This window comes from Triturus cristatus, chromosome 1_2 (assembly GCF_964204655.1).
Source record: "Triturus cristatus chromosome 1_2, aTriCri1.1, whole genome shotgun sequence".
Taxonomy (NCBI): domain Eukaryota; kingdom Metazoa; phylum Chordata; class Amphibia; order Caudata; family Salamandridae; genus Triturus; species Triturus cristatus.
The window spans coordinates 520,914,696-520,929,014 of record NC_140580.1 but is presented as its reverse complement, the minus strand read 5'-3'; the positions used below and the strand labels follow the sequence as shown (position 1 = coordinate 520,929,014).

The window sequence follows — 14,319 nt, the reverse complement described above, 5'->3', positions numbered from 1 at the left end:
TCACCCTAAGTTGGCAGGGTATGCCCAGACATGTGTCCCTTTCTCACTGTGCCACTGGATTCAAGCTAGCCTGGCTGATGAGGGGTGTTACCCCGAAACCAGTCCCAGGATGCTTGTTTCCAGTCCAGGGAAGACCTGGCTTGGCAGTTCGGGCTGGACTGTTCCCATAAGGAACAGGGTCAAGGCTGATTTGCATATGGCTTGGTCTGAACTGGGATGGGGAAGTGAGCTAAAGAACAATGATAGATTCAACCCAGATCTGTGATTGGGGCGAGTGTCTGAAAAGCTTTAGCGCTCCCTCCATCATCTCCTTGTGTTTATTTTACCGCTGTTGCCTGGATACAAAGATAAATCGCTTTATTTCTATTGAACATGTCAAGTTACACCATATGATCGATACTCAATAGTATGCCTTGAAGTGTCCCAGGATGGGATATTCCTTTGCAGCTGTGAGCTCTGTTCTTTCTGTTTCTCCCCGGCTGCCGGAGGAGGATGTCAAGTCTTCAGTTGACCTGATATCTGTTTTACCTTCTACACCCTCCACAGTGTAAATTGTTTATTCTAATCCACCCCTTGAGTCCCTTGCGGGAGTGCAAGCCTCAAATTCGAATCCAGAATCCCAGCCTCTGTAATTTCAGCGGAGTTCTTCTGGTTACTATATCGATCAAGATAATTTTTCTTCTGACAATTCTTCATTGTCTTCAGTTTTATCCCCACCACCAGCAAGGATTTGTGTTTTCATATCTTGGTTAAAACGCACTTATCTGGTTCCACCTTGGACGTATGTAAGGATTGTGTTTTCCATGGTATGTCTGTTCATGTGGATTGGATTCATAACTCTTTTTTTTCTCTTGATTAATGGACACTACCTCTCAGAACATTCGGCTGCAGAACTGGTCGACAGGGTATTGGCTCCATATTCCTCCTCACATAAAATGAAAAGAGACCAGTCCCTTATTAACATTTCAGTGGTCCCAGTCAATGATGGAATCATATGGGATGAAGTACCATTCAAAGTATTCGGTCCTACAGATACCATATGTATGCCATGTTTCTATGGGTGATGTGATACCTGGGTTGAAATCAGATGATTGGGATCCCAATGCTATGAATTCAATGTTTTTGGAATTGCAATATTTCACTATTTTCTACATTATGGACATAATTTTCCTGCACAGAGCAAATGTACAGTATCCCCAATTTAATTACACTCAATGGGAACATTGTTCAACTCCATCTCAGGGTAGTTCCAATACACTAAAGATGAAGTACACTTATTTTAGCGGTTATAACCTTTCGGATCCGGTTTTATATTATTTTAAATTGGCTTCCAATCTTTCAAAAAAATACATGCTTACTCAGACCAAGTTAATTTATGCATCTCATTTTATTGACAACTTAGCCCTGAAAGGATACAATTATTGAAAAGACACTATCGATTTAAAATCAGTATTGGGTATTAAGTCCTGGCAGGTCCAAGGTATTGAATCTTTATTCTGTGCCTGTCTGGTGCCTGCTCAAATTACTTTTCTTAAAGGATGGTCCAACAGACCACTTGTCTGGGGGTGGCTAAGATTAAAGAACTGAATTCTCCCACTATTCTGACCTTGGCCCTGTTTGATAATTGGCAATCTTATACAAATTATACTGAAGACCAAATAAATAGTATGATACAAAATGGTACATTTAATTCGACTATGATATCTGGCTGGTCATTATGGCCTATATAACACAAATGTTTGTCATTCTCGTTTCATTAACACTACTTCAGGGTTTACATTAAATAGACCTGATCCACGTTACCCACATTCCAACACTGCCACCACTTATTCTGTAGATAAATTATGTCAACAATGGTTATAACATTCCACATTGTCTGCCGTGAAACAACATCTTTCACTTCTATCAGAAGACAAACCTTTCCAATTTCTTTTTGGGTCCAAAATCCCCTTATTCAAAATGATTTGTTTATGCTGCATATAATGAATTTTGGAAAGTGTTGCAAATGGAGACTGCTGTGCGTTTACGCCAAATTGATCAGGACAATTTAGAAAAAGTGGTTGCTGTTGTCGACAACAACATTAATACTTTATCATCTTGCATTTATACCTTAGATAATATTGTGTCTTCTGTTATAGATATTGTACAGAATGAAGTGTCTACCTTGTATCATGGTCGAAATCAACTTACATCAGTTATGCGATTTGGTTGGACAGTGCAAACACTTCAAAATGGGTGCGTGCCTTGGCATTATCTGAATTGTAGCGCATTGTTCTTACCATTCAATTTGACACTCAAACAGCAATTAATGGCTATGAAAGATGCTAGCTATACCATGCTACATGTAGAAAAAAATCTAGCAGCTTCCCTTCACTGTACAGCGGAAACTCAAAACTGCGGTTTGGTTAATGCACAGGGTCATCTCGTTGCTCATCTTGATGCTTCAAATTACTGCCTGCATGAAACACTTCCCTATAGGTAGATATGAACCCCTTGGGAGCAGTTACAAACATGAGTTACAGTCCCTACCTTTTACGTATCTTTGTTAAACGGGCTGAAAGAGAAGTTTTTCGAACTGACGATCTATGTGATTCCACTGCTGGACATTCCCTTGTGTGTCAACAAGCAAAAATCCACGACACCTGTAATGTTTCTGCCCCCAATCTGGCTTGTTATTTGAAATGAACTCCGGTTCCTGCAATTATACCCAACCTCACATTGCTTTCAAATGGAAGTTATCTTGTTCTTAATAATCAAGACTGTTGTGGTCTGTGGGCGGGAATCCTGTACGTGGTGTTTGTTTGTCAGTTAGTTACTTGTTGCAACAACGTCCTGTTTCCCCCTCCCACATGGAAGTTTAGATAGTTTGTTGTCACCTTCCATTCCAACCCTGAAAACAGATTTCAGTAAGCTAAGCAGACTCAAAGCTGTTTCACTCTCACTTCAGCACGTGAGACCTATGAATTGCAGGAGGCGAGAACTTCTAGTGAAATACAATCATTACTAAACACAAATCTCCTTAAGCATTTCAGGGAATTGATACATCAAATATTAAATGCGTCTGATACCACGGGCCTGGCACACATTTTTAAACTCGTGGGCTCTGGCCTTGTGACTTCTTTTCAAACTATTTTTGGAGTAATCCCGGTTTTTATACATTGTATTTTGTCCAGCATATTCGGTTAGTTTTCGCTGCTGCTCATCTTGGTTTGCGTCATCATCAAGCAGTTCCTTCTATTCCGCAATGGCTGCTCCATCTGTGGTCCTGCCCGGACAGGCATCGCTGCAGCTGTACGGTGAGCAAATGCTACAACTTTTTGGAGTGGTGCCCCTCGATGCTGAATTTTGTCTAACTTTCCGATATGCCTATTTCACCTGTGTGCAACCTGTGTTTCATTGCATCCGGTGCCCCTTTCAGCTGGCCCTGGATATCTGCCTGGCTATCCCAACTCATGCTGCCTTGGATTTTGAACTGTTGATGGGTTCTTTAGTGGCCCATAACCAGCACTGTTCCCTGGCTATGCGGATTATGTATAACCCAGTGTTGGGACCAGTGGCCGGAGGTGGTCCCTGTGCAACTGCATATCGTCTCCTGGATCTCAGTTTCATCGAAGTCAACACAGGTTCTCCTTGGATGGTCCGATCATCAACTGAAAACGAGAATATTTGTTCCTTTGGCCAGCTCAATTGGATGGCTGCCTTTCTAATTTGGAAAGATCTATGCGCACAAAACTTTCTTTCTCATTTGGCAATACAATTTCAGATGCTCTCGAACTGCAATTAGTTATACGCTTTGGGTCTGGTCCTGAACAAGGGGAGGGTGTCCTATATCCCGTGCAGGCCCACTGTTGTTTTCCCTATGTTCACATGCACACATTGCAGACTGTCCTCTGCTTTGCGCAAGTTACTCTACAAACACATTTTGCTTTGTGCCACACTGTACTTTCACACAGAACACGCTGTTGTTTTTGCATTCAGATCTTTCCTGGGATTAGTCTGAACATGTAGACAAGGTCGATCAACAATGCCCGTTGTTCTTCTATATATTCTGTATAGCACCTTGACAAAACACACAAATGCAGCTGTTGTTTGGGAGCACGTACTTTTGTCATATAAGGTATGCACGAAAAGGTAACACACACTTGGAGAGGGACTTTTCCAGGGAAAAGATTGTGACAGCACCTGAGATGTAGAACTTTTATCTGTGTATACTAAGGTACGTGGTCTGCTGATAACACCCAGAGATCTTCTGATATATAATCATTTTGCTTCTGTAGAAGGGGAGGGAGGTTAGGCTAATCTGCTGTATAGGACAGCTCCATTTATGATTTACTGACTACTTTCTATGCTGACCGTATTTGTATTAATAATGTTCCTACTTGTTGTGGCAGTATACTGCATGCTAGAGCACGATAGTTGAAATAAACATTTTAAACTTTTCTCGTGTCTCTGACAGATCTTATTGTGGACTAGTACGAGTGTGAGAATGAAAGGGTGTGTCCTGCAACCGCAGTTCCTGAGAGGGTCGGGAGTATTGTGTTCTGGGGTGTCTAATCACTTGTTCCTCTGTGAGTGAGTAGGAGGGCAAGTGAAACACTTTAGATAGTCGGTCCACAGCTCATGAATACTACGATTCTATGATCCAATTCATGGTTCTGTGACTCTGCAGAATCCCCACAACAAAACAACCAGAATATATTGTTGTTGATGGAAGTACTTCTACCTTTTCAAAATGACCACTGACTTTGTAAGTAAGTGAACTGGGGGAACACTGTGTCAGCCTTTCATCGTATTCTACCTCGTTGTGTATGTTGGTAAGCCGGTTTGAAAAGTAGCAGCTCTTTTCCTCCCTGAGTGCTTGATTATCACCAGTGACTGCTATAGTTGTCAGGCACCACCTAGTGAGTGAAGGAGTCCATCAAAGGTGGCTTAAGACTTTTATTCACTGAAACTACTAATACATTTGTGTTCTTGGCAGTCTCTGGAATGTGGGAGACAATGTGGCTCTACATCAGAAGTGCACTAATATGCCCACCTGCCTCCGCCTTCCTCTGACCAGAAGGTGCAGCAGACTCGAAGATGTGGTGCAAAGGAAGTTATCTTGCAAAAGGTTGAGGGGCACTTTTTCTGAAGATGGCCCAAGTGAAGTTTTGCGACAAGGTTCTGTGAGACCTGATGGTCTTGGGTGCTGGAAGTATTAGGGGAAATGGATGGACCAGTTTGGTCTCAGTGTTCAACATCCAGGAGGTACTTACCACCAATTGAATGCCTACATACTTTTGAATAAACTGATAACAGGGCATAATATGAGCAGGGCGTGACCCTCAGGACGCAAGAGCAGGATAGAGTTTTCAATGGAACTCAACTTATCTATGGGATATGGTTACCTGGTCATTACTAAAACTTTCTTGAATGGGAAGCTGGAGTCCTGAGCATAATAGTCAGTGTTTAGATTCCGTGTCCTCTCCTCGTGTGGCGAGTCACCTTATCAGTTGGTGTGGTGGTGTGAAACAGGGTAGATGACCAGGTGAATAGGGGTGAATTTCCCCAGCTTTTGTCCTGTGGAAACGATGACATGCAGCACTGCTCATTTTCTCTCCTTTGTGCCATTTCAACCCTATGAGATGAGCCCTTAACAGTGGATTGCCTAATCCCCATTGGACATGGATACTTGGACCTTTGACTGTTGCGTGAATAAGGATAATGCAAGATAAGAAATGCGACTATATTTTAAAGCTGTGTCCAAGGGATAGCTTCTATCACAAGTTTGAAATCTTTGAAAAGAGAAAAGGTACACACTGAAGTTATGAAAATCATAATTAGGCATGTTAAGGATCTTAGTGAACGTTTCACCCGTTTCCCTGGATCATCTCCCACTGAGAATGAACCTCTATTTGGGTGTTCTTCCAGAGTTCTTTGATAATTTTCAGATGAATATGCCTACCAGAAAGGCTTGTGATTTGATCCACAGTGATAATTCTGTCAATATTATTTTCCACAACATAATGTACCACTCTTCCTTTATCACAATGCCTTGTGAGGGTTGCGTCAGGTTTCCAAATAAAAAAAAAAAAGAAATCGCTCATCCTCGTTTTATTGTTTTCTAGGTCACTAGTGTTTCTTGGGTTGGACATTCTCCACAGAGGGGCATGAGAATGTCCTAGTCTTTGGCCTATTTCAACGTCTCTTAACCCAGGAACTGTTGTAGGACACGATTCATCCTTTTCTATCCTCCTATTACTAATAGATTTGTGTGAGATGCAAGACTAAGTAGGAAAATCAAGTAATTGATATTTACATGTGCATGGAAGATTTTATAAAAATGAAAGACAGCCCTTATTTTACAGAGAATTGGAGTTTCCAATAGCGCATTTCAAGAAAGCATTTGCTTTAACCCATGAGAAACAATATCTAACAGTGCAAATAATTTTGTCTCAAACGAGCCAGGCTTTCTTAATGTGGCTATGCAAGTCCTGCAGACTAATACATGAATCTGTGTAATGCTTGCACGTTTGAGTGGACACATCCAAACACAACTACACAGTAAACACATACAAATAAAAAGCATTATATTCATTCTGAATGCTTTTAAGTTTGAAAAACATAGCAGAAAACATAAAAAAATCAGAGGAAAGAAGTCAATGATATCTAAATAGTGTGGGTATAAACACAGCATCTTTCCTGTTGTGAAGAACAAGGAGTTGGCATCCGGATTGGATATCAATATTGAAATCATGAGCCAAGCAAAAATGCCTAGTCAGCAGAAGAGAGCTGCCTGTGGGAAAACATGGTGACTCTATTAAGTCTTTAAAGCAAGACCTGACCATGAAGTACTCTATGTACCCTTGCCTCTATTCTAACCTGCCCTAGAAGGTGTGGTTCCATCCAGTGATTTCAAATATAGGCTTTTGAATTTTGGGCATTGGAAGATCTTTATAAAACAGGAATATTTTGACTACCAGAACAATGTCGCAATACGTGACATTTTACCAGGGGCGGCTTCTCTACTAGGGCGGAGGAGTGTCGCTCCACTGCTTTCTCGCTGTGTGAGAAAGCCAAAACATAAAATGGTAATAACATTGAGTTATTGCCATTTTATGTTTGCTTTGCGCATTGTGGGTGGGGGGGTGGCCAGGGCTGCTCTGGTCTTTTAGCAGGCAGGGGAGGAGTGGTTTGCCCACTCCTGAGTGCGCAAAAACTATTGGGTTGGCCCTCTCGGGCCGTCCAAACTAGTCATGAGCACTCTGCCCTTCTCCATGCAGGCTGCATTGCAGCCCACATGGAGAACATGCCCACCCCATTACCCCATGGTTGGGCGGCATCCCGACCAATCACAACGCTGCTTGCAGCGTTGTGATTGGCTTACGGGAGGGAGGCCGGCTGCCTGCTTCCTCTTCCTGTCAGAAGCAGGAAAGCAGGAGCCGAGAAGACGCGGGACACGGTGGAAAGGTAAGTTTAATTTTATTTCTTTTCTACTTTTTTTTTATTTCCCCGCGATACCCCCTGCGATACCCCCAACAAATACCCCCCCCCCCGCAACCTCTTGCGCCTGCCCTCCCACCCGCAGGTAAATGCCGGCTGCTACTGCGTTTTACCCATAGAAAACTTTGAAACTTTTTAATAAACTGATGATTGCTGCTGCAATCGTATCAAACGGAATCCCTACAAAACGTGGTCTACATAGAAAATGTGTGACATGTAAAAGAGATTAGCAACTCAATGTGGTTTTAGCAATACTGCACTACAAAGACCTGTCTCCTCCGACACAGAAATAAATATATTGTCTACTTTCTGGAACATTGGACCAATTTTAACACTTGACAAAGCAGATTTTAAAACAGCACATGTATGAAGCATGTTTTAATTTACAGAGCACAAATAGATTCACATATAATGGATGACACACTAATTTCTTCCTATGGGAAGATCTTCACATACTTGGGGTTGCCAATGTATTTTTTAATTGAAATGTATTCTTGCTAGCTTTGAATGTGTTACAATAATAGCGAAAAGTCTTAGCAAACTCTTTACAATTTTCAGAGAAATGATGGAAGTTATTTGTCTTCCATGCTACAGCGTCATAAATATATCAATGCTTCGTCTCCCTACATTGGAGATAGTGTAACATTTTGAGGACACGTAATTGTCCTTTTTGGACCCATTTTGTTTTTTATGAATAGCAAACTGTATACATGCCGGCAGCTCTGGTAAGCCATGAAGCCACCATCACATTTTCCATGGTCCCATCGGTGTCCAGGAAATGTAGACACAATTTCAATCTCGGATACAAATTTATTTCCAAAAATACGAATTTCCAACAAAACAGAAATGAATGGCTCCTACTAAATGGATTCACTGAAAACGTTATGGTAATTTAAGCGACAGTGTCTGGTCAATTCAAGTTCAAGCAGGGGGAAGACTGTTGGGTCATTAACAGAATAAATGCAATAAAAGCCTTTCTGGAACAGACTTAAACATAGCTTAAACCCGCAGAAAAAGTGTCTGGTTTCGAAAATAAACTGCATTAAACATTAACATACTTCTTTTTTTTTTAAACTGCAAATTTTTCACTTTTAGTCACACCACTTCTTAAAACAGGCCCCTGGGCACGTCTCATCTGCACGACATGGCATTGCAATTGATTAAAATAAAAACAGATGTAAAGTGTGATTTTGTATAGCCCATGCTTGTAAGTTACCGTGCTATACTGAGAGGTGTTACTAGAACTTAACTCAATAGCACTTTTGTTCTTGAACTTGGAATTATAAAAAGCTATGGGTATCATTACAAATAAAAATGCAGCACCTGGTAAAATAAATTTGACGGGGTACTGAAATTATCAGGTGTAGTATCGCAGTACTATTATGGTTCCTGCACGGTGGAATGAAGAATAGCATTAAAGATCAGTGTTTTTCCACCAATTCCCTAACATTTTTACTAATTTGAGGATTTACTTGGATATGCTAAGACTTTTCACTAGCAAAATGTATTTGCAGATAATCCCAGAGGTGACGTATTTCCCACAAAAGTCGTAACTATGATTTGGCTATAAATCCCAAATTTAGATTTTGGGAAATTTATAGCAAAGGCATAAGTCAACTTTTTAGTATTCAAGCAGGTTACTTGCAGGTTGAGTACAGACCTCAGGAGGGAGTGTGTAGCTGCCAGAGCAGTTTATGTTGCTTCAACTCACGAGTAACCAAGCAAAAAAGAAATAGAATTTAGAAAAGATCGATGCGGCCCTGCTTCTGTGCCACATCAAGCAGAAAAGGTGCAGCCAGCTCCTCGTTTTAGATAATCACCCACCATACTGTTCAAATGCATTCATTTTTCCCCCAAATGACCTTTTACACTGTAGCTATCATTTTGGGGGGCTGGAGGCGAGCAGGGTCATTTCCTTCAACATGTGCTGAGGTGTCTCAGAAATGACAGCGGCAGTTATGGCTTTTCCATATGAAGTCAACAAAAACAAAGTGATAATGCAGAATTGAGGAAACGCTGATAACTTAAAAACACATTGCATGATGTGACCTGAGATCAGATTTGGAGCGCACTGTCAACAAGTCAAGCTGGTTCTTCACTGGTCACTGCTACCAATTCACAGCCTTTACTTTTAACAGAGGTTCAGAGAAAGAAAAAGAACTGCTAATGTGACCCGTTGAGGAAGAGAAGACGAGCTCCAAATTCTTGAACAAATTAAGTCGGTTCTTTCATCTTGTGAAAGTGCAGGTGGAATTGTCAAAGTTTAATGCCCTCATACAAAGCAAGTCTTTGAGGCAAAAGGCAAGAGCTGGTAGAGCATCCACTGAGCTCATCATAACAATGTACAATATGGTCCATAGGCAGAGCATAACGAAGTCTCCAAAAGAATTTTTGGATCTTGCTATATAATTCCTTTCTCTAGACACTTTGCTTTGCAGCAGCTTAGCCAGAGAACAAGAAGGGCAACCAGCAGCACAAGGGAGGAAACCACCATCAGCGCCACATAGCCCTCATGGGAGAGAGGACGTGAAGGGGGAAGCTCTGCGGGAATCATGTTGGTCAGGTTCAGCATATATCCAAGAGTCCAACCGGCATCACTGTCGCTAATCTGTGAAGAGACAGCAGAATAGTATTTACTCAAAGAATACGATGCATCCAATTTAGTTACTAAGAAGCATATCCTTTGACAACATACCTACAAGCCACTAGAATGTTAGTAACAAAATACACCAATAAGGCCTGCGTGTCATGCGTCAAAAACTACAATTAGGCATTATCGCCCCCTCTTCAAGGTATCCACTGTGGTTAACACCTGACTGCCCCACAACGTTGTGCCTGGCAAGGTGTGGTGCCAGAATATCATTGTCACAATATTGTCTGATCTAAATGTTGTATACACAAATACTGTCCTATGGAGTAAATGATAAGAAATGTACACCCAATAGAACAATACATTTTGTAAGGGCACACACAGACACAGAGGAGCAGAAGTGCAATTAACAGCTGTTTATTTATGCTTACGACCATATGGGCAATAAGGCTGTAAACATCCATCCACATATTGTCACTGAGCAGAGACTTCGGAACAAACCAATGGTCGTGGTCAGCTTTACGTCCCCGCTTCACACACTTATGGTGTTTGTGCAGGCAAATGTTAGTATGTGCCGGCATTCTAAGCATTCAGTATCTGCGTTAATCTCAGCATTCCATAGAGCGTGCTAATATGAAAATCCTTATCCCCACAATCACACCCGGGCAAGTTGAACATTGCAGTTGCCTGGTATAGTTCATATGAATACAAAAGGATCATTGCAGAGTTCAAGTAGCTTACAATATGAAGCCCATTGTTTCTCAACATCTGTCTAATGCTGACCTGACATCAGTCATTTAGGCACAAAGCAATGGAGAGCTCTGTCTAACAAGCTAGAAGAACTGCCTTCAGTGTCAGAAATCCAGGCACGTCTTAAATTTCTCTCCCCTTATGTTTTACAAAAAAATGGTGTTTGCATAACCAGGACATGTTTACCTTGCCCACAAATCTTATGCTGTCCCAGCTGGTTGAGTTGAAACCGTAGCCCATTTCTAGAAGGGAGATGATATAGGTTCCTGAGAAGCAGTACTCGCTGAGGTACTTCTCTTTCGTCTTTGGGAACTCCAACTTTACCTTAGAAAGAAAATATATACACACTTCATCCTGGAGAACTGGCAAAACAGAACATAGTGTGGAGCAAATGAGAAAATGCCATGGTTGCCAATCTGATGTTATTCTGATCTATATTTTGGTATGTCAGCTCTTCATAAGTATATTGGCCAACTCCTAAATCAATTCGAGAATCAGAAGCATCAACAAAACAAATATGTAAGGTGGTCATCTTTTCTGGCAGACTTCTCCTTATTCAATGAGGGCCACGTGACCTTGCATATTAAGATCAATGGCCAAGTTCATCAGTCCTCACTGTTGCCTCTAAATCCTCCACCAACAGTAGAATGTGGATCATCAGCACCTGGGTACAAGGTATAGGTGTGTCGGATCACAAGCCGACGCTGACAGCAGGTAGCTGAATGTGACATTTAAAAGTAAAACTGGAGAATATAAAGATCATAATTCAGGCAAAATAAAAAGGCTGTAAAAGTGAATATGGCTTTGCTGTAACAGTGCAAAAATGGAGCTCTTGAAGATAGGATGGGGATAAAAACATGCATTTCAATGATAATCCCAGCCGTCCCCACCACTCCATGCCCATCAGTGATCACATGATCACAACTGTAAGGAGGGTAAACACATTTGATACAACATTGAGAAAAGAACAACACAATAGTCAAACAAGAGTAGTGTACAATTTGTCTCTTTATTTTTTTAATTTTTTTTACATAAACACCGTTTAGTGGAAGAAGATTTAAAAATCATCATCCCAGCTATCATTTCAGCATAGCTTGATTGCCACAGGGCTTATTAGGTCTTGCTTATCCGGCAGATTTTAGCACACTTCAAGGCATACAGATAAACAATCTTTGGCAAAGCCAATTGGTTTTTGGGTCAGCCCTCTTCTTGCCATTGGTTGGCTTTGTCACTCATTTGTTTGCTTTCTATTCAAAGGCTTGCCTTTCTCGTCTTAGGGTTCCCTCCTGTGCAGCATAGCCTTTTTATCATCCTTTTACATTTCGGAATTGCATCATTCCTTGGCTCACAATTAGAGGAAACTTATTTTTCGCGAAGAACACCATGAAAAGGCATGTGTTTGCGAACTCTCTGCCTTCCATGCTTCTCCCCCACCCAAAAATATCCACCTCTGCACACTCTGTTGCTCTTTCCCTCGGGTGCTGCGGTTCCCATAATGCCCGCTCCCTTCCCCCCACTTTCTCTCACCCTTATGTGCTGCGGTTACCTTCTTCCTCCCTTATCCACCAGCCCAGCTTTATTTTTATCCACCACCCACTCACTCCCCCATTGCTTCCCTCATGTGCTTTTTCCCCTTCCAACAGCTCCTTTGTTGTTCAAATATCTTGCGAGCCATTAAATATTTAGTTTTTTAGTGGGCCCGGCAGCTTCTATTTTCTGCTGGGCTGCTCTGGTGGCAAAAATTGGCTTTGCAGCAATTGCAAATTTCTTTTTTATTTACTGCTCCAAGTGGCATCCGCCGTCTTTGATCGGTACATAAAAACTTTAATGAAATGAGACTTACGTCATTAAACCGGTGCACAAATTTGTGCTGATGTATGCAAGTGCATACGTGATCACACTTGAGCATGCATACTTGACAATGCAAGCGCCAGTAGCGTCATGACGCATACTTATTCATGCACGACTTGCGCCAAAGTGTCTTTTATTTGCTGATGCTGTACAATATTGCCAAAAATCTTGGCATATCCAAAAGATCTTACAGATGAGACCTATTTACTTTGCCAATTATTGTTTTAACTGCTCACAAATAAAAGGAAGAGGGTCAAGAATAAAATGCATTCTTATACAATGAAGGACAGCAAGACTGCTCTACAAATAGAGATTGAACAAGTACACGTTTCCTGACGATAATGTTTAGTGTAATAATAGATAGAGGGGTAGGTAGCAGCATCACAAATTGACTGAATAGATACATCTCCTAAAGTGCCAAAGTTATGTCCACACCTTCTAGCAGAAGAGTGGGGCGCTTCTAATCTAACTCAAGTCAGTGATTTACCAGTAGAACATCAGATGGAAATCAGTTGGCCCATTCTTGAGATTTGAAAGAATAAAAAAGAAATGATCTTACTTCCGAGACCTATAAATTACATAATTTAAAGCGATCTAATCTCTTCTGTCTACAAGAAAGGAAGAGGAAAGTTGGAATTTAAATGATTTGAGAGACGTGAAACTCCAAAACCACCTTTGGTAGAAAAGAAGGTTTCATCTGTAGCATCATATTTCACTAAAGAAACGTAGTGAAAAAGGAGACACAAAGAACCTGAAGTTCACTTGCAGAATAGTTGCCAACAAAAAAATTAAAGAAAGAAACTTCAACTGACTCGAGTGCATGGGCTGAAAATGATGATCCATCAAAACTCAAATCAGAATGAAATGAAGATATGCAGGACCATGAGATGTCTGGACGGAAGGGCGGGTATTCTTTATGCCATTAAAGGCCTCACCCCAAAAGATATCCTAAAGAAAGGGCTGTGCTTGGGAGAACACAGATTGCCCAAAATAATGGCCATATAGCACTTTTATGTGCTAACATGAAGGCATTTCATCACTAAAGAAATGTTGAATTCCAAACTCTGAACCGTCTGAGCCTGTAAAGGATCAATAGAACATGCAGAATAGACACAAACAACCTACTTACTTATATCAAATGTTCTAGTCAAAGATCTACACCCTACTATGAGGGCATATAAACCCTCCTGATGGAGATATGATGAGATCTAGCCTCTCAAATTCCAGGCATTAACCATGAGGAAACTGGTTTGGGATGCTATAACTGCCCCTGTTTTGGAAAAAGGCTACAATGGTGCACAGCTAAGAAGCAGAAGGTCAGGATAATATTGGTGAAACACCAACCAGAAGTAATTACAGTTACATGAGTTTTCGGAGCTAAAATCTTGTGAAACACTTCGTATCAGAGGCAGTGATGCAAATTCTTTATAGACAGAGTGCCTAAAAGCCATAGCAAGAGAGAATCTCCTAGTATGTGCTCTAAATATAACACATGCAAACAATACTGCACTGCAGACAAATCTTGTTCTCTTTGGTAGTAAATCGATCTATCAGTGGAACACCGAACACTCCAAATGCTCAAAATGTATGTGAGCTACCTTTACAGTCAAGAAAAGTCTGCTTGGGTACAGTGTTATCTTGTTCTC

The 14,319-nt window shown here is 41.2% G+C and overlaps 1 protein-coding gene across 2 annotated transcripts in view; it reads right to left on the bottom strand.

Annotated features, from left to right (window-relative positions):
• Positions 1 to 7,845: 7,845 nt before the first annotated feature.
• ENTPD1 (ectonucleoside triphosphate diphosphohydrolase 1) overlaps positions 7,846 to 14,319 on the bottom strand; it is a 248,134-nt gene continuing 241,660 nt past the window's right edge. For both annotated transcript variants that reach the window (XM_085606279.1, XM_085606278.1), the window contains exons 9-10: positions 11,009 to 11,146; positions 7,846 to 10,090 (exon numbers count right to left, since the gene is read on the bottom strand). In XM_085606279.1, coding sequence (XP_085462405.1) covers positions 9,884 to 10,090; positions 11,009 to 11,146 — 345 coding nt within the window. In that variant the 3' untranslated portion in view covers positions 7,846 to 9,883. The remainder of the gene's footprint in view (positions 10,091 to 11,008; positions 11,147 to 14,319) is intronic.